General features: G+C 47.0%; 1 protein-coding gene across 1 annotated transcript in view; it reads right to left on the bottom strand.

Annotated features, from left to right (window-relative positions):
• Positions 1 to 20,765, bottom strand: part of PTPRF (protein tyrosine phosphatase receptor type F) — a gene marked incomplete at its 3' end in the record, with an annotated part of 252,384 nt that overhangs the window by 73,021 nt on the left and 158,598 nt on the right. Inside the window, exons 5-6 of the mRNA XM_082002833.1 lie at positions 17,844 to 17,954; positions 963 to 1,232 (exon numbers count right to left, since the gene is read on the bottom strand). Coding sequence (XP_081858959.1) covers positions 963 to 1,232; positions 17,844 to 17,954 — 381 coding nt within the window. The remainder of the gene's footprint in view (positions 1 to 962; positions 1,233 to 17,843; positions 17,955 to 20,765) is intronic.

Genomic DNA, 20,765 nt, shown 5'->3' with positions numbered 1-20,765 from the left:
GAAAAGAGAATTTGCTGTTAATCTCCAGGTCAGGGAGGGCTAACACTCAATTCTGTGATTTGTTCAAGCAGGAACTTAGTGCTAAAGGTGGCCATAGTGCAGGAGGGGGCCTGAGAGAACAGACAGACTCAAAAGATGTCATATCTGTGGAAATCTGAGCTACGTATCAAGTGCAAGGAGAGGAGGAAAGGGATAGCGTGGACCTGCTTGGCCCCAGATGGGAAAGGCAGGACACGTACTTCAGCCTCCTGTCAGGGAGCTGTCTGGGTGGGCTGCCCTGTACCCAGTGGTCAGCAATCATCAAATAACATCCTTTTTGGGGCAGAGCTACCTGTGAGATGGCAGCAGAAAGCACACCTTGAGGACAGCAACAAAAGAAAGAGAAAAGGAAAGAGGCAAGGCAGTAAGGGAAAAAAGAAAATTGTCAGAGGAATATCCAACCATTTTCAAATGAACGCGTACAGCTTCTCCCTGCAGGGGGGCAGGATGGTCATTCTGGTGAGGTCCACAGACACTTCCCATTGCTGGGATTAACCTTCTTGCCCTGCCCTTGCTGCAAAAGGAGATCTCTGTGCAAACGGCTCTGACTGCAGACATCCACGGATCCCTGTCCCAGGACAGCCCAGGACAGCTGTGCTGCACTGATCCTGCTGATGCATGGAACAAGCCAGAAATTGCTGGGATGAGCAGAGACTCAATGAGGCTCCCTCGTGGCATAATAGGGACCCAGCCTGACACAGGCCTGTCTCCCGTCATGCCCCATGCAGGGAGAGAAGAAACAACCTCCAAAGCAAATACTATACTGTGAGCAGGAAAAAACAAAGTTGTGGGTTCGCAAACCTCCCTTCCAAGGTGGAAAAGTCATAGGAGATTGCAGTCAGTTGGCTGCACCCAAAAACACTTTGGCAAAGGGCTACACCATTGAAAAGTGAGTAGGAGCACCACAAGGAACAGAATCATACCTTTGACAGTGATCTGGGCTGTAGCTTCGATCATGCCGAGGGAGGAGATGGCCACACAGGTGTAGTTGGCAGACTGCATGATGTTGTTCAGCTCCAGGACATTCCTACCGACGGGCATCTCATCCTCTTTGGTCAGTTCCTCCACACCAGCCATCCACTTCACATAGGGCATCGGAGCACCTACTGCCACGCATGTGAGGTTCACGCTCCCCCCAGGCATCACCTCATGGTTGCTCGGAGGGATAGAGAATCGAGGAGCAACACGCCGCACTGAAACAAGGAGGAGACAGCTAGTAGGGTCACAGAACCAGCAGAGAGCACTCAGTTGCATTGCAGGGGTATGTGAGGGGGGTTCAACAGTTTTGCCTGTCTATCCCTCGGGACAGATAAAATGAAGTGCAAAAGCTGTTCACTGCTTTGCCAAATTGCACACACTTTGCTCTCCTTCCTTAGCCACTGGCATCTTATCAGAAGAACTCATTAAGGAATGGCTCAATCCATTCCCTCCAAACATAGCCTTTTGAAATCATATTACTAACATGAAACATTCCTCCATTTAAATTACATCCCTCTAATTAGAGAGCATGCACAAATGCCAGTCACACACTCTCTGTGCAGGGCCCACTGAAGCTCTGCAAAACAGAATTACCTGCTCAATTTATTAGCTCTAGAGTAAAGAAACTCATCCCCTAAACCTCACAGGGTTTGGGCAGGAGCAGCAGAAGGGTTTCTTTCTGAATTAGCACACATGTGCTGCTAAATAAAATATAATTCCTTTCAAAATGTAACTCAGGTTATACCCTGGCTCAGAAAAAATAGTCACCAGAGCTGCATGACATTGTCAGGGCCTGAACAGATCACCTTGCTGGGCAGGAGAGAACTAATCCTGACAGATGTGAGATCATATCCATTTTGACAGAAGAGAGCTGGGTTGGCAGAACCCTCCCCACCTTTGTGGCAGCACTTCAGGAGATGTATTCCTCCTTATTTCATTGCACAGCTTCTCTTCATATCAATCCCTTGCTGGGTATTTCATTCAAGACTTATTTGTAAGCAACTCTCAGCTACAATAAAGCTCTAAAGCTGCCTGCCATATGCATTCCCGTCAGGAAAATGACACTGAGAAATGAGGCCCCTTCTTCAGGGTTAGTGTTATGGGCCTATTTAAGCAAGGGTAGAGAAACAACTGTGCTCGGTAAATCTTTGTCTCCTCTGGGCAAGCTCATTTTAGTCTGTAGTTAAAAAGGGAAACGGCTTGAACGTGTCTCGCCCAGCAGCCCCGCTCTCCTCTAGCCTCTTCCACCAGAAAGGCAGCCCCAGAGCATCGGCCGGGTTCACAACTGACCATCTCCTGAGGAGCCTCTCCCTGCCAATTATGCTCCTCCATCGCCGCATCAGCCTGGCGCAGCAGCGCAGTGCTGGGGGCAGGTGGAAATCAGGCAGGAGCCCGAGCGGTGCCAGCTCGCAACACGCTGCAGGCACAACCAGCCCCACAGGCGCCAGGGGCCCAGGGGGACACGGCTCTGCTGGCCTGGCTTCTGCCACCATGGCATCTCCGCAGACGGTAAAGCTGCTGGCAGTCCGGCGAGCCGCAGAGGTGTCAGCTCCCCTTGCCAAGCTGATTCTCCCCAAATCAAATTTCACTAGCGCTCTCTTTGATGATTCATGCCCAAACCAACAGGCTTGCAGAAATAGACTGAACACGGAAGCCCCCATGCTAGCATGTACAACAGAGCTAAGACTTCGTGATAAATTAGACAATACTGTCAACATTGTGTGTGTACTACATATCGTCTCGGTGACGAAACAGGGCTCATTAGCTCCTTACCAGCCAGGGGAAGGATAACTTGCTTTGCTTTTTTTTCCTCCCCCCCAAATGTCTAAATCCAAAGTCTTGCTGGTTGTTTCTTTTAATCAATTATTAAATCGCAAATCAATAGCTACATGAGCGATTGTCAGTGAGGCATTACCTGACTGATGGGGCAGCGCTCCCCAAATGAGACAGAACTGAAAGTGTACTCAAGCACTACGCAGTCATGAGAATACAGAGTTAACCTGATGGACATGGCAATGGTTTAACATGATGGCGTGTATTTCCAACCAAAGCATCCCAGCACCATTCATTAAGAGTCAGGTTTCATTTTCCAGTGAACATGGTGTCAAAATATTTCAGGTAGAAGCTGTTGAAATTTCGTCCCCATCCAAGGACCAAACCCACCCACCCACACTGTATTAAAATAAGAAAGAGCAAACTTCGAGGATAAAGCCATAGGTGTGCACAGAGCACTCACGCACATGCACCAGGCAAACAGGCTGGCAGGCACCGGAGGCCACTACAGAGTCAAAAAGAAAGCCGTGTGAGGGCAGGACTGGGAGAGGGAAGGTGCACAGTAACTCACCTACAGGGAGATGGGAAGACAAGAGGCTGGAGGACAAGAGGCCATGCAGGAAGGTCAGAGCCCAGCATGCACAGATTTTTACTTCCAGTCCTGTGAGACCAGAGACAGCACAGCCTGCTGTAGACTCCCCTGCACCCCACACTGTGCCCCCATGTCAAGCACTGCTCTGAGGGTGCCATGCCGAGCCCCATCAGTGCCACGTCCGCTTTGATGTGCCCTGCAGAGGCAGTGCCTGTGCGCACCGCAGCCACCTCTCCTCAGGGAAGCCAGCAGCCGACCGTCCCCTGCTCCCTTCTGGGCAGCACAGGGGAGACGCACTTCAAAGGGCCTGCGGGGGCTCTTGGCAGTGCTTTACGGGGTGAAGGGAAGGGCTGAAACCCTTTGGAAGTGGCTCTCCCCTGCCCTACCCACAGGGGAGCAGTGGAGGTGGCTGGCATGTCCATGCACCTAGGGAAGGAACGAATGGTAAGGAAAACTCTCCTGCAGATCAAACCATACAAGAGGGTAGGCGGGCTGCAGCGTCACCGACCTCGACACGGGCCATGCCTTCTGCACACTGCAGCCTACGGCACGCCAGGAGGCTGTGCAGGGCCTCAGCTCTCAAGCCTGGCAACAGATGAGCGGTTAAACAGGCCTCTGCAGTGTATTTTTGCGACCCAGAACGGCTGAGCCTGCCTCCCCTTGTTAGCACACCGGCAGAGCTGCTAAGATGGGCTTGTTTCTCCGTGCCGGAGAGCAGCAGTGCCCAAGGCACGGCAGCTGCTAAAAATGGATGCCACATGTAGGGGTCAGCTCTCAACGCGGGAGGTAGGAGGGGGTCAGGGCAATACCTTCGGTGAGAGATCTAGCCCGGATGCTACTCTGGCAGGAGCGTGTGCAAAGGAAGGGACAGGCTCCATCAGCCTCCCATCCTCTTGGGGGATAATTGGCAGCTTCTCGTCCCAGTCAGTACGGAGGGAGAAGGGGAGATACTGTCAGTTAGCATTAGTGAGAGCTGGCAGAGCTCTCACAGCAGCTTGCAGAGCACCATCAACACATTCCTCAGGCTCAGGCTCAAGCCAGTGATTTAAGTCACTTGCTTTTCTAGCATAAAAGTCTGGTAATAATTTAAATCAGTATAACTCCTTAAAAAGCACCATTCTTAGAATTTCTGCCCAATTTACAAGTCAAATCACATGGGCTAGCACAGCCCATGACGCTACCTTAAGTGCTCCAGAAATTTTTGTTGTTCTTCATTTATTGCAGCAATGAATTTTCCTTTTTTATTACAATTTTCTTGACAAGAATTTGCAATTTTTTTTTTTAATCTTCTTTTTGGATACAGATCAGAGAAGGTGGTTTGAGGTTTTGCAAGAACAGCACAGGGAAAATTGCTGTAAATATTAAACTGATTTCAATGGACAATAGTATAATTCAGAGGTTTAGTTAAACCAGCAAGACTATCAAAAATGAGATTCATTGTCATTCATCCCAAAAATAGGCAACGTAGGGGCTCTGTGCTGCTCCACTGTTCAGCATGCCTCCCTGTAGAGAGCATTCCCTGGGAAGTGAAGTGAAACCCCAGAGCAGCGAGCAGTGCAGCGCAACCTGAGCTTGTGCCCTGGATCCCACAGGACAAGGAGAAAGGACAGTGTGGAGACTGGCTCCCCACTCACTGGCGGGGACCATGGGGGAGGAAGGAGGGGAGCAGGCAACACAACAGCCACAAAGGTGGAGATTGAGAAATGTTAATAATTCAGCATGCATTAACATGCACATTCCTTGCCTTGAGAGCAAAGAGCATGAATCAATTGCCCGGCTCCTTTCACCACAGGAGTAGCCATTTCCTAATGTCTCGGGTTCCCTCTGAAGGTGATGTTGCCCCCTTGGAGAACCAGGGACCCCCCCTCCCTGCTGCTGTCTGCAAGAGTTGTAGGCTCTGAGCTCTGGGCATGAGTGCTCAGGCTCACAGGCCAGTGCTGTCACCCCTCTCTTGCATGCTGAGACACTGCTGGCATACAGCAAGGCTTTGCTGGAAACACACCAGTGCCAAGACGACTGCTCGTGCTTCCAATACCGTGTGGCGCTGCTAGGGAAGGGGAAACCAAACTGCTTTCCCTGCTGGCTGTCTGGGCCACAGTACAGCTGAGCAAAGGACAATGCTGACACCCCTCCCTCCAGCTTGCATTGATGCAGGGACCTCTAGTTGCCTGCTCTTGTTTCTGGGTTTCCTTCACACTGTGCCCAGCTGGTACCTAACTCTGGGCTCCATCCTTCCCCTCCCGACAGCCCCACTGCAGGCTTGCTGGCTGCTGCCCCACGGTGATGAAGAGTTGTGCCCGTGCCCTGCACACTTCTCTGCTCCTCTCTGGGGCAATCCCAGCTGCTCCGGTCCTGCACCACCATCCTGACTGCCTCTCCCCTTTGCTCTTCCGCTGCACAAAGGAGCAGCAGTCTGAAGTCCCATCCACTCTGAAGCAGAACTGGCACTGCCTGGGCTGTGCTACTCCTCCCTGTCTGCCAGCACAGCAAAGGCAAGTTTGGAGGGCTCTGCCCTAACCTCCCAACTGGGATGAGTAGCAGAAAGTGATGCGGGGACACATCTTTGGGAAGGTGACACTGCCCAATTTCTTTATTCCAGTCAGGCAAGCTGGAGGATGCTTGGTGCATGTGCCCTTGCCACACTGCTGCACTTCCCAAAACTCCCGCCTTCCTCAGGAACCACCTCCTCAGAGTCAGGAAGGAGTGAATTTGGGAGATATCCTCCAACATGATCATCGGTCTGCATGGTTTACTCATCTGTAGACATCTTTCATCTCTCCCTAGTGCTATCATTTTAAGGAAGGGCTTCAAATGGAAAGGCAGTTGCTGGAGTCCCACAATCTATTGACAGAATCAACAGCAGGAGAGGAAAAATTGGAACCAGAAAAAATGCATTTACAGTCTAATCTTGTGCTCAAACAATGCTGTACTATTTATGCTCCCAATGCATCCTTGAGTGCTGACATTTTATAGACAATTTCCAAAACAGGGCCTTGCCATTTTTGGATTATATTTCAGCTATAACTTTTAGGTCTAATTATTTGCGCTGACAACCACATATAAAAGAGGATATATCATTACAGTGGTGCAGCACTGGAGACACATCAGCATTCAGCATACTGACATACTAATAGCAAAGTAAGGGAGAGCAAGATTGTGGAGCTATGCAATTTGCATTCACTCTGAAATTTCTCTGATGAAAATAACACAACATTAAGGAGGGGAATAAGAGAAAAGATCCACTGTATCAAGATAAAATAACTTGTTAATAAATAACCTTGTAGCAGTCACAGAGCAATAATTAAATGCATGGGTGAGCAGTACACAGTTTTAAGTAAAGCTGGAAAAAATGTAAAATGTAATTATGAGTGCCAAACAAATTATAAGCACAGCAAATCCCAATGGAATATTTAGAAACTAATTTCTGGCTTCACATTAAATATTTGTGTATGTGGGTATTTTTGGTGGGGTGGGAAGGAGGGGTCTACACAAAGAATGAGAAATTATCTGCTCCTGCTGGCTTATATCCATTCTCGGCTGCCTCCCCTCAGCTAAACCATGCGGCTAAAACGTTTAAGTGCCCTGTCAAAGGTTTAGTCTCCAGAGGTGTCTGAGCCATCACAGTAGTGCTCCAAATTCACTAAAATCTGAGACTTCGGGCCTTGGCTTTAATTTCTGCTCTTTTCTTCCTTGTTCTCATTTTTCATCATTGTCTTGGGCTCAGGTAATTTTATCCTCTACAAAACTTATTTTTAGAGGGTAAACAACAAGGGCCCTGTGCCTCAGTACAATCTAAATGAGAGCACGTTCCAGGGAGAGAAATGGGAGCGAAGTCATTGTACTGGAACAACTGCTATGACAACTTGTTAAAACTTGTTCCAGTGATGATTATAAGATCAACTCATGCAGCTGCCTGATGGCATGTGTGAGAGAAGCCAGGGTCTCTTCCCTGTGACACTCGGGAGCAGTGCTGGGCTGGAGAGCTCCTGCGAGCATCCCTCTCCTCCACTGCATGTGGAGGGAACAGATCCACACGGCACTCGTTCAGCGAAGGAGTCATCTCTGGAAACTAGCTTGGGACTTCTGCCAAAACCACTAGCCTTCCTCAGCATGAAATCATGAATGCCTCAAGCTAGGTCTGGAGCTAAATTTAATTTAAAAGCTGGAGTCACCTTTCACTATTGTCCTTTATTCACCTCTGGCTCTCTGAGGGCAGTGGGACAGAGCAGGGCAAAGCACAAATCAGGTTTTGCTGAGTGGCTATGAGCTCCTGCGCACGTTGCCACGGGCCTCCCTGAGCCATCCAGGTGAGGCTGGGGCCACTGCCAGAGCTCCCTGCTCTCCTGCCAGCAAGAGAAAGACCCAGCCCCAGGGAAGAAAGGAGAGGCAGACCTGCTCATGCAGAAGGCCCTTGTCCGAGCATGGAGAACTGGCCACCTCTGGAGCGGGGACTGCTGAGGAGCAGGGAAGCTGCCTCAGCAGGAGGGCCCTGCACCTCAGCCAGCTGCCTTGCTGCCCTGTGGCAAGGGAGGGCAGCATGCTGGGTTCTTCTCCAGCTGAGATCAAAAGTAAGCTTTTTGCCTCTAGAGGAAGTTAAGACTTTTAAAGCTATAGAGGAAATTGAGGAACCCGCTCTCCCTAGCAGCTCCTGAGGGGGCTGGAGATCATTCTGATCTCTGCTTCCAAAGACTGCTCTTGATCTCTGGCCAGAAAGCAGCAGCAGTTTAGAGGTATTATTAGACTGGCACCTAGCAGAGGTAATGGGTTAGAGAAGGACCCCACATACAGTAGCATGCACTTCTTCCCACCCTACCCTTAAATAAAATGCCCTGGCTGCTATTTGCATGCAAAACATATTCTGTGCATTTTAAGTCTCAAGCAACAAAGGCATGCAAGCAAAGTATCAATGCCATCACCAGAGTCACAGCAAACAGTAAGCAGATTTCATCAGGCACACTGTGGCCGTGCCTGGAAGGGAGCCAGAGTCTGTAGGGCCCCCTCCCCTTTTGGGGATAGCTCTCCTCTCCCTACTGGAAAAGTCCCGTCTGATGTGGCGTACTGTAGATGGATAAGAAGTGAAAAGGACCAACCTTCTCGCTGATCTGAGAGATGAAAGTTTGTTTTGTTTGATGGCAGAGTGCGATGAAGATGAGGAGGGAATAAAAAAAGACAAGGAAAAACACAGAGAGTAAAAACAGGCCAAGCTTCATCTGTCCGCACACCACTGAAACGACAAGACAAGACTACAGAGGTCAGCCATGACTTCCCACCGTGCACACACACCACTCCGTGTTGTGGACAAGACTGTGCCATACTCACACAGCTCTGGCCCAGAGCAGGGCCAGCCCCTTCGCCTCCCTGACCCGCTCACCACTCATCGAGGCAGCGTGGAGGGGACCACACGTCCCACACATACTCATATGGACGGCGCTTCGGGGGTGGCCCCACGCTGGGCCAGTTGCTAGAAGCACAGACACGTTTACATGTGCAAAACACTCACACACAGAGCAAGGGATTCCAGCCATCACACAGACTGATGTGCTCTCACACACCCACTCCAGCTATAAAGACGATGGCAAAGGCACTTTAAACCCATTGACCACACACTGGGAAGAGCATATACGTAGATCCGAATTTTATCAAGTATGAAAGAAATGTTCCAAGTGGTGAATGGAAAATCTTCTACCATGAAGAGCTGCTCCCCCTCTCCAAACAAAGAGCTAAATGCAGCAGAGAGGTATTAGGCAAGCGACAGACATGCGCAGTCTCAGCTGGGCTCAGTTTCGTGAGAGCCTTATTGGTACACTGTGCTGCAAGTGAGAGATGGACAAGAAATCAGAAGGACAAAAACACCCAGAGAGAATTGAGCAGGTCCCAGTTTTTGTTCCTGCGGGAGAGACAGTAGAAGGTTAGTTGCATTTTCCTTATAGACAAAGGAGATCTTATTTCTCTAGCAGGAGTGACCTCACTCCAGCTACAGATCTGTCGCGTATCAGCTGTAATCGAACCCTCGCAGAGAGAATACACAAGTGGATTTGATAGTTAAAGACTGCTTATGAGTCACATTCTTGATGGGGGAAGGAGAATGTGGGGGGAGGAATTTGCTTTCCAGCAGAAACACTGCAAATTAGAGAACAGCATGTGGCATTATACAGTGCAACGCTACAGTCAGCCATTTCCAGCGATTAGAGGACAGGATTTTAACCAATACTGACATGGTATAGACCAGGCAACAAACTGCCAATAACGCTACAACAGTGGCCTACCAAGTGTAATGGAGCTTGCAGGAGAACAGCAAAACAGTTGTTTACATTTCTTCAATTGAACTGATACCAGGGGACCAGAACCAGCCAGCTCGGAGCTTAAGTGGCCCATAAGTGAAGGCCATATCCAGCGAGGACCCCCATCCTGGCATCCTCAAAACAAACAGTCACGGCTTAAGGTTCAAGTTTCCTCTGGCCTGTTTCAGACAGGGGATTTACCTCTTGGTCCACAAAACATACGGCTCATTTAATCCTGTGAGACCCTGCAACGGGAGAGAACCTCTTTATTGCTGCTCTCAAGCCACCGCTTTATTTCCTAATCTAATGGAGTGTATCATATCTGCTTGGCCTCAGCAGCCAGTAAGGGGCTTCGGCCTTCTGCTCAGCTCTTCCCAACAGGGAGGATTTGTTTCCTGCCCTTGCCTGGGAAGGACAGTGCTTCCGGCAAACCAGGTGGACCCGTGAACGGCTGCATTTCTGGAAAGTAGCCCTAACATCTCAATAGGGCCTTACAAGCTCCCAACTGCTGCAAACATGAATGGACCAACCTGCTGCACCCTTTGGGACTGCGCGACTGAACAGCAGGACGCTGGTGAAGGGTGTAAGACTGGGCAACGATGCTGAAACAGCTACGGGAACACTCGTCCCTGTTGCAAAAGCGCAGCAGCTGCAGAGCCTCCTCTGCCCTCGGGAAGGGCTGACGTCCAGCAGTCGCACCAAGGAGACTCGCTGTGGTGCCGCCGGGCCAGCCTGCAGGCAGGCAGAGGGGTGCTGCTGCAGCTGGGGAACGGCCAGGGGCTTTGTTTTGGGGAGCCCGGCAGGGATCGCACTGTATCAGTGTGCATGGACAGGAGTAGGCTCTGGCAGTGGCTTACCCCACGTGTTGACTCTTCAGATTAGAGTTGGAAAGGTGAGGAGACACATGTGAAACACTCTAATTCAAACAGATTACTTTCTGATCTGTCAAACAGGAACAAGTTTGGGGCCTGCTATTTGTCACTAATTGCTGGATTATCTCTTAATCTCTTATTATATTAGTGGCTTATGGGGAATAAAAACCAGTAGTAGGCTATTTTGGAACAGCTGTAAGGCAAGAGGGAACACCTGGCCAGAAAGTTCTCTCTCCTTCCCCTTTACTTAATGCTTAAACAGCTGCTGCCTTATCTGAGACAAACCTGATAAATGGTAAATTGAAAGTTTCATCTCCTTACAGATGCCATTCACATTCTCCCTTATCTCCAGTTCTCTATCCATGTCACTCCTAAGCTAAGAAGCATGTTTTATCCAACAGGTTTTCTGCTTTTTTACAAAACAAATGACTCTGAGCAGTGACAGAAAATAACATCTGCCCCCACACAGGGACAGAAGACTTAAGGCTGGGGTTACTCTGAGTATCCTCTGCGCAGAATACCATGGCTCACTAGGCATGCTACCTTGTTCCCATGAACCTGAGCTGCCTGGCAGCTAACTTGAACATGCCAGCCTATATGCAAGACAAAGAAAGCCAAGTCACAGCAAAAATGCCACCAGAGGTTAGCAAACTCCAGAAGGTAAAATCGGGGCTCCTGTTGAGATCCAAGCTGAAACAGCAAAGAAGCAAAGAGCAAGGCCATATCAGAGACGCGTCTGCCAGTCCTGGCTGTCAGATGGCTCCAGCGCTCTGTAGGCAGAAGTTCCCATGCCGACTGAATTTGGCTTTTACCCTGCCACAGACATGCTCGTCTTCTGCAGCAGCAGCAATACTCCAACCACAGCAGCTTGTTGCAGAACGAATGAGTTTGGGCTTATGGGAGGCTCTGCTTTTGTGTATTCTCAGGCATTGGCTCCCTGCAACAAGGCAGGGGGCTGTGGCTGGGATACGAATGCACAGGTCTGAGAGTTTAGATCACTAGCTCAAACAAAGGAACACATTTCTAAAGCTTTTCAGAGGCGGAAGCTAATACTTTCCTGAAAGCAACAAGAAAGTTCATTATCCCAATTGGCTCTGTAATTCTGCTGGGAACTGCCAGCTTCTCTCCTGTGCTGAAAACCCTCTGGTGCTATGCAAGGCAACAATACACGGCAAGCCCAGATACTGTGGAATCCAAAAGACACAGAGGTTAACAAAAACCCAGAGGGGGATGAACCTGTTCCTGCTTATCTCCAAAAGCACATCTTGTGTCTCAAGGACTCCACATAAATCAAATTTCATCCTTTACAGCTTTTAGAGGTATAGAGGAACAAAAGGACAGATTGTCTTTTTTACGCCAGATTACCTGAGAATAAGACAACCTCCCATTATATGCGATGAACAATGCTCTCATGCCACAGTGATGAGTATATTCCATCCTGGAGAGACAGACAGGATGCTCAGGGCACCCAACCATCCTTTCCCATTCATAGTGCACACACATGCATGCATGAATTCAATTAAGAGCAGAAAATCTCAGAGCACCAGAGATGGATTTCCTAACCCTTTGTGCAAGTGGATATGGAAGGGGAGTGAACGGACATTTAGTCGGCACAGATACGCAGGCCTAATTGTTCCACAGACATCTATGCAGGTCGTGTGGGAAGGAGGAGGAAATAGGTTTCTGAGTCCATTTCTGTGTTGCATTATGATGCACTGAGCCACCAGCCACTCTCCTTCTATTTTCCATAAAGGTCATTTTACAAATAATCAGACTTGAGCCTCATGTTGCACTTTCAACTGTCAAAGGTTTTTGCAAGGAATAAAACTGTTAAGCTTACTTAGTTGAGTTCTATAAAGCACACTGAAATCTGTAGATATTCATGCTACCAGAAGGACAAAGAACAATTATTTATTAAACCGTGATCGTTATAATCATTACGGCATAGCAAAATGCTCATAGAAAGAGGAGAAAACATGACAAAAATATTCATAGTAATATATGGGGAAGAAAAAACTTGGCAGAACTGTATGTGCCTTCACGGCTCTGAAGCCAACCAGCTCCAGTACGAGGATATAGAGAGTCGCAGCAGCATGAGCCACAGTGCTGACCAAGTATTAAATGTCGGCTGGTGCTGAATGCTGCGCAGCTCCAGCCACGCCGCTGGCTGCGTTCACCTCCCACATGCTTACAACTAGCCAAGGTGCATCTGCCCAAACTACAGCTGCTCCGGCTTTGGCTACAGCAGTACCTTTGGCATGGAGCAGCACTCGGGTGCAGAGGAGATGAAGTTAAAAATACTGAAATCGCATAAAAAGGAGTGCACTTTCTTCATCAAAGGGTCATTGCTCTCTGTTGCATTGCTCTACTGCAGCATTATCTTGAGGTCAGGATCGCACAGCGTGTACACAGGGAGATCACAGCCCTTCTGACCCATAGCCCTCCTCAGCCATGTACCAAGTGTTGAGGGGTAGTTACTCTGTGGCCTCTATTGCAGCCTGTTTTTCCTTCTTCTGATAGTCCAGGGCAGATGTCTGTCTGAAGCAGCAGCCTGGATCATCTGATTCGACGGCCTGTTCATGTTTCCTGCCACCCAGGCATCTCCCTCACAAGTCTTTCCAGTCTCTGCTTGTCTGTGACTGCTGCCAGGCCCTCAAGCACCGGCAGTGCCCCTCTCCGGTCAAGTAATGTCACCCCCATCAGCCCTGAAAAGAGGCAGGTTTAACAAAGCACATCATTGCCAGAAGTGTGCATATAGCTGGGTTATAAACAAATGTATTCCCTGTTACTTAGCCATTTTTCAGACATCCCCAGTTTTGGTTGTTGACTGTTTGACCACTGTCCTCAGCTTTTACTCTTCTCCTGGCAATACCCTCAAGCTTTGACTGCTGTTGCTATTTTAGCTGTTTTAATATTACATAGGCGGAAAATGTCCTTTTTAAAGGCTTCAAGTCTTGTTGCTCCAGGCCAATGTCAGTCGTTCAGAATTATTATTATTTATACAAGATCCCCTCTGCAGTAAGCATCATCTTGCCGTAAGTAGCCATTTAGGCGAGTTCATGCCTGAGCCTAAGCTACCTCCAAGTCCCCAAGTATAAAACCCTGCAGAGGCCAGAAAATCACTGCTAGGGAACACTGCTAGAGCCACAATCCTAATTTCATTTTGGGTGATGGCTCCTTAGTGAAACTTGGCAAATAAAACTTCAGACTCCAAGCAAGTTTCCCTGCTTTCCCTAGCCTGGCCTTTCAAAAAGCAGATCAAGAAAGCACAGATTTTTGCAGTATTACCATTTCGATTTACTGCAGTCTCATTTACTAGTTTGCGATTTGGGGACAGAGGAGACAATTCAGTTTTAGATGCTCTTTATTTAAAAGCAGCTGTGCAGCTGCTTCTCTACAGTATGTGTAGCATTTTGGGCCAGGGAACTTGCTGCACATGCCCTACTGGACCGTGCCTTGAAGGCCTGAAAAGCAGCACTTAAGAACTGAAAACTGGGCAGCAGATTTCTCATTTGATGGGAAGTATGCATCCAGTGCTCCAATACGTGTTATTCTAGTAGCATCTGCATTGCTCACTGCTATAGGCAGCACTGGGGAACACATTTAGTGAACTCCACAGTGTATTAATAAGGATATTCTTATACACAGCCTTCGAGCTCATCTGCTTCACTGAAGCATGAAAAAAAAAATAATGTCACGTGTAAGAAAGAGAAGGGCAGAAAAAACCTCTCATACAGGGAATGAGTCAAGTGACAGTGCCTCTCTTGAGGGGAGCACCACACAGGCCACCGCCTTCACAGGCATTTCATAGGACAAGAGTTTTGGCTGAAAATGCTCCTCTTTGTGCAGATGTCCCTGAAGATGTAGGAGAATGAAGAGTGAAATGTATTCATAAAGAAACAATAGCACAGGTGAATCAGTGCAATAATACTATACTCCCAGTAAGCATGATGAAAATGACACCACTTTTTTTTTTTCCACACTGAGTCCAATCTGCCTTCTACACTTAAATCAATTTCTTGTATGTCTTGAATCAACTTCTTGGATTTTTGCTGCTAAATTGGACAGTAAGCTCTCTGGATTAGAGGAATCACATCTTCCATACGTTTCTATTCTCTTCTCCCTGCAGCACCATCAAGTCCCAAATCTAGTACCGTGGTACATATAACCATGGACCACAAATGAATGGGTGTTCCTTCATCCAGATCAGCACTGGCAAGCATGCCTGTGCGGAAAGGGCAGGATAGGAATATGCCACTGTGCCCCCTTCGAAGTCTCTGCTATGCCCCAGATAGCCACCTTGCCCTGGCATGCTCCCCACTCTTGCATTCACTGTTCTTGCTCCTCTAATGGTCTGGATGTTTTCTGCAACCCTCCATGCATGGATGGCTGACGAGCAGCAGCGGGAGGCAGTCAGCTCCCAGCGCTGGTCCCCAGACCCATCCCAGCTCTGTAGCAGCAGACAGATAGACCTGTCAGTCCAGAAGCAGAAGGCTTATGAGGGTTGCTTTCCAGCACACTTAGTAAGATGAAAATAATAGCTTCAAGGAAAATGCATCCATTTTCCTTTACAAATCCCTGGTGTGGAAATGTTTTAACTTTTAATGAAGTCCATCTGTGCAGAAGTGCTGGCTCTGAAGGATTCACAGAGACAAGACACTGGCGTAGCCTGCTCCTTCCTCCTCCTGTTCTTTCATGGATATAGGAAGCCCTGAGCAGTGCCTGGATACTCTTTCTTAGCACCCAGCATCTTCCTTTGTTAGCATAAAAATATGATAAAGATGCTAATGAGCCTGTGTTTTCTAACACAGCACACTCACAAAAGATTACCTGGGAGGCTAGGAAAGGGGAGGACATGATCAAAAACATAAACCCCAAGAGTCAAGAGACAAACAAACATTTGAACTATTGAAAAAACAATAGGCTGTAAAATGAGAGCAAGCACAAACAGTCCTGAAAACTACACAGGGTGGAAGTTAGTACTGCTGCTCAGTACTCAGCCATGCTTTCTGAGAAAGTGTCCAACTTCTTGAGTATTCACCACAATAAGGTCAATCATTATGAAACCACCATGCAGTGGCAGTGCAGCCAACACACTTAATTTCCACTGTAATTTAGCATTAATTAATGTCTTCTCTAGTAAAGATGCAGGCACTTTCTGAAGACCCTACTGGAAGTCACTGATCTGTCTAATGACAACACTGTAGGTCTATCACAAGAAGAAAAAAACAGGGATTCTTTTATTCTGCATCCCAGACCTGAGAATGTAAGATATTTTTGGTTTTTTCACTGCTTGTTAAAGAAATAAAATACTGTTCTTGGTTTGACTAACTTTTGGAAGTCATTAACTAATATAGTAACAATATGATTTTTTTTGGTAGAACTTTTGCTATCAGAAACTGTAAGCACAAATACCATCTAGGACCTAGTATGCACGGTCAATTTAATCTGGTAATAATTTATGGAGTATCCTGTCTTAAATATACAGCAGGGCTTTATCAGGATCACACAGGTTGAAGACTGACATTGTAAAGATTATGTGCAAATAAAAAGGCTTATTCCAAAAATTTATGTGTAAGAAAATGATGGTTAACAGCAAAGCATATGTCTAAGAATATGCTTTCTTTGGTGAACATCAGGATTCTCTCACATGTGGAGACCATCCGTGGCCCATGCCTAGCCCAAACAGGACAGGCAAACCTTGCTGAGCAGCAAGCCAAGTGTAAAATTCAATACACTTCACAGTCTTACATGATTCACTTGCTAAATAAAGAGCATTCATTAGTAAGAAACCAGAAAGTTGTAAGAGGAGGTTTTTCTGCTTCTTGAAGCTCCTGTGCCTTTTTTCAGCCACACCTCTACAGAAAACAGAACACTGAGAGTCTGACCATGTCACAGGAAGTGAAAGCATCCCAAATACTGCAGCAAAACGGCTGGGTATCCACACAAAGCTATGGAACAACAGCCAGCCTGGTAACTAGGATCCTTTCCCTCAGAGTGCAAAGTGACGGTCTGGGACGAGTTTTAGTACAGCTTGCCTGAAAAATGAACTTGCAAGAATACAAGGAGTTTAAAATCATCCATAATTTCAATGTGAGAGTGAAATGAGTGATTCCACTGCATAGATATAGCTTTATCTTCTGAAAACGCTTAATGGGATACTTCAGTCTTCCAAAGATTCTTACAATCCAAATTACGCTGCAAAATAAAAAAAGCAGTGCCCCAGAATAAGCAAGGAAAACAATACCAGAAGCCTCCCCTAGAAGCAAACACACAGCATGTGAAGGCTTAATCATTCTCATGTCCTCTTTCCATAATAACCAATGCATATATAGCTTTACGATTGTATTTTCTTTCTTCAAATCAGAGGAAGGAAGAAATGCAAGATGAGATTTTATTATTAGACAGTTGATTTACTATGTGGAAATAAAATCTGGTTCTAACTTCCTAACAAACAATAGGTTGCACCAGCATAAGAATCTTCTTTCTCTTCTTGGGAAAATCCATAGCTACATTTCCCAGGGGTTCCTGACCAGTGGCTCTGGTTATACAGACTTTCATATGAAGCAGTGCATTTTTTTCTTGCTGAAATTAACAGAAAGTGTACAGGGAGTTTAGCCCTTGCTTCTCTCCAAGATAACTCAAACACCTTTAATGAAAGAAAACAGGCAGGAGACTGTCCTGATGTAAAACCTAAATTATTCTGGTATGTTGAAAACAGTTTTAAATCCGCAACATAGCATAACCATTAGAAAAATCGCTTTACGTGAATTGTGGCTAATTTCCAGCAGGTTCCCAGTGTGAGCCATTAATACCCAGAGGCTCAATCATTGATGCATAGAAGATGGATTAGGACAACTCCAAAAAGCTGTTCAGTTTTTAAAGATACACATTCCAAAGCAAAGGCCTAAATATCAGCTCATCTACAGCTGAGCACCTCTCGCTCATCAGAGTATGACTGATTTTATACTACTCCACCAAAGGTTAGTTTATACTAAGAGGATTAAGCACCCAAGTAAAATAACTATGACACAAAGTTGAGGAGTTCAAGGGAGAAAGGAATTCCAATTCTGCCTATACTTCAGCATTTTACATAACACCATTTCAACAGCAAAAACAGATTTCCAGAAATGTGAGTCAAACCCGACTTGGATAAAAGATCTTGCCATCTTTTGAGCAAAAGGCCACATCACACAAACCACAAAGTGTGATCAGGGCACTAAGACAGGGAACACACTCCTTCACTGAAAGCCATGCAGCCTTTTGGGCAGGAGGAGAGTGACCCCCTTGGGTGGAAGCTGCTCTTACCTCGAACGTAAAGGTTTGCTGGGGCAGAGTAGCGGGTTCCTGCGCTGTTGGTTGCAACACATTCATATTTGCCTTGGTCTGACTCCTCGCTGTTCTCTATTTGCAGAGCTCCTGTACACAAACAAGATGACACAGACAATTCAGGTTATGATTAATCTGGTAATTGAACAGCCAGCCTCAGAAAAGGAAGGCCATGCCCCACGCTTTTAAAGTATCCTCCTGGACCCACAAGGTACCAGCATGCAGCCAAAAGGTACCCAGTCTGCTGTTAGAAGCTTGTGAAATTCATTATTGTTATTTTTTTAATGTATAGGGAAACAGTTACTGATGTATTTCCAACTGCACCAACCACTTATATTCATTGGTTCAACAGAGGAAAACAACATGCACATACACACATATTAATTACAGCTTTGTATGGGACTCCTGTCTAATAAAAGGACCTTTAATAAGCCTTTAATCAAAACAGCCAAGCACAAAGCACACTAACTGGAGCTGTTTGTTTCTTATCTGATGCACACAAAGCCTAGCAAATGCTCAACAAATTGCGACCTTCCTGCAGAAACTGGCAGAGTCCCATCTCTCCCACCTCATCCCCCCTCCTTCCAACAGACATCTCCTTTTGAGAAAACACTTCGCCTTTCGTCAGCTTTCTCCATGTCAGTGATCTCCTTGTCCTTTCAGATTTCATTATACGTGATATAATAAGGTTAGAAACTCAGTCTGAGACATCAAAGCTGTACACCAATGCAAGACACTCATTTTGCCACACGGCACTCGCGTGAAAGCCACCCTCCCTTTGTCCTGTGTGCTCCTCCAGCCTTGGGTCAGGAATAGTTGCTTAGCTCAGACTGCAGGTTCCTCAGGACATGATCTGCTCCCATCCCCGAAGTGCCAGATGCATTAGGGCACCTCTAAACAACTGCAATAATTGCATGCAGAGTAGCAATTTAGATGGGGAGCCTGCGGAGTGCCTGTGATGCAGAAGTGAGCACTGGTCTGAGCTGGTTTTCTCTCATCTGCTCAGCCTATTCCACTGGTGTCCAGTACCACTTGGCCTGGGAGGCTGGTCTTTCACCCAGCTTCTTGCCTTGCACGGAAGACTGCAAAACTCGTCACATCTGGGACTCCCTAACTGAGCCCCATACGTAGACTAAAGGATGGAGATGAAGAGGAAGAAAGAAGCAGGATGCGTGTGACAGCAAGCTGGCACTGCAGGAGAGAACGGCCGTTGGCCAGACACCAAAGCGGCTGCTGCTCAGCCTGCTTCCCCCAGGCAATGCGGGAATAATTTTTAAAGTGCCTCCAAGTGCTCAGATTCTGCTGGTTAGGATTGCCTGTAAGAAGGGAACTCTGCTCACAAACCATATACTGAACTAAAAACATTAGCCCCTTTGCTTGTAAGGATCTGAACTCATTTCTGCGTGCCACGGTTCAAAATGACCACTGAGAGTGGCACTGAGAATAGCTGGTGAAATTGCCTTCTCTCTTCTTGCTGGTTCAAGCTGCAGAGGTCAAACTCAGTTTTTCATATCATCAGAACAGAAGAAAAACTAATGTGAATCAACCACTGCCACCTACATTATTTAGAAGGATAAATTGAGACTGTAGCATAAGTCTATATGTCATGGGGAAAAATGAACTTCCCTGGGTTCTGCCATATAATAAAAACGATGTACAGAGCCCTCCCTATTGTTGCATTAGTGCTGGAAATGAGGCTTTAGCTAGACAGAGGAAGCTTGTTTGCAGAGTCTTTCTACCTACTAACAAAAGGAGCTGCCAGCTTTCCCTAGCCACGGCACTCTCTGGACACCCACAGGCCAAAGCCTACAGAGCACTGCTGCTTAATTCAGGGAGAACGCTGAATTTCTACACGCTGTCTGGGAAAAACACCTTCAAGCAGACAGCAGCATGACAGGCAGTGGAGCAGGAGGAAGCTTCCCAGCATTGACAAGACAGAGAGAATCAGAGAATCTAGAAATGGAGAGGACCTATTAGGTTGTCTTGTGCATCCCTGGGGGGCAGGGCAGGATTGCCCCCTGTTGTAAATGTACTTGTGTTCTGTCCAATCCCATTTCCAATGTGCTGAGCGATAGGTCTTTCACCACTTCCTCAAGGAATTGATGCCACAGCCTGGTTATGCTGTCAGGGAGATTTTCCTGGAAGTCACCATATATTATCCCCTTAATTTCTGCTCGTTACTCTGTGGGCACATGTGTGCTACAGAGTTCATACTGAGTGCTTGCATCAGGCTTGGCTGGGAAAAGCCATTTGCTGCAAAACATACCCAAACTTAAAAAAAAAAAACAAACCACAACAAAACAAAGCAAAAAAGAGTGGATGTCATCACCCTGAGGAAAAGCCTATCTCTGATTTAGCCTATAGCCCTCATCAGCTGGCTGGGTGGAAAGCAGAGCCAGCTTTAGGTGACAGGCAGTGGTGTCTGCCTAGAAAAAAGGAAGATCCCTAGATAATTCTGCCATGAACACCTACCTTTTTATATGCTCCTTTTTGCCATTTAATACATATCACTGGTATTTATACTGTTTAGACTTGTGATCACCATGGCTCTTAAATGTTGGTTAGTCAAACTATTTTTTATCTCTGGGGACCTCAACATCAGTGCTGGAGAGAAAAGAGGAAAACTTAAGAGGATGAAGAAAATGAAGGCAGAGGGGAGTTTCAGGTTACATGCTATTATTGCCTGTCGGTTCTGCAGCCAGCCGGGATCAATTTCTAGAATCATACTATAAACATGCAACGTGTCAGCAACTGCCTACAGATTGCTCAGGGACACTGGGCAAGGGATTCTGGTTTTGTCTGTGTTGGCATGACTATTCAAACTACGGCATGTCAGGAGCAAGAGAGAGCCCAGGAAGCAGAAGGAAGTTAATGTAAACCTCTCAACTGAACCAAAAAGAA

This window comes from Phaethon aethereus (assembly GCF_964289735.1).
Source record: "Phaethon aethereus genome assembly, chromosome: 8".
Taxonomy (NCBI): Eukaryota; Metazoa; Chordata; class Aves; order Phaethontiformes; family Phaethontidae; genus Phaethon; species Phaethon aethereus.
Note: the sequence above shows the minus strand (reverse complement) of the source record. Positions and strands in the feature narration are given on the sequence as shown.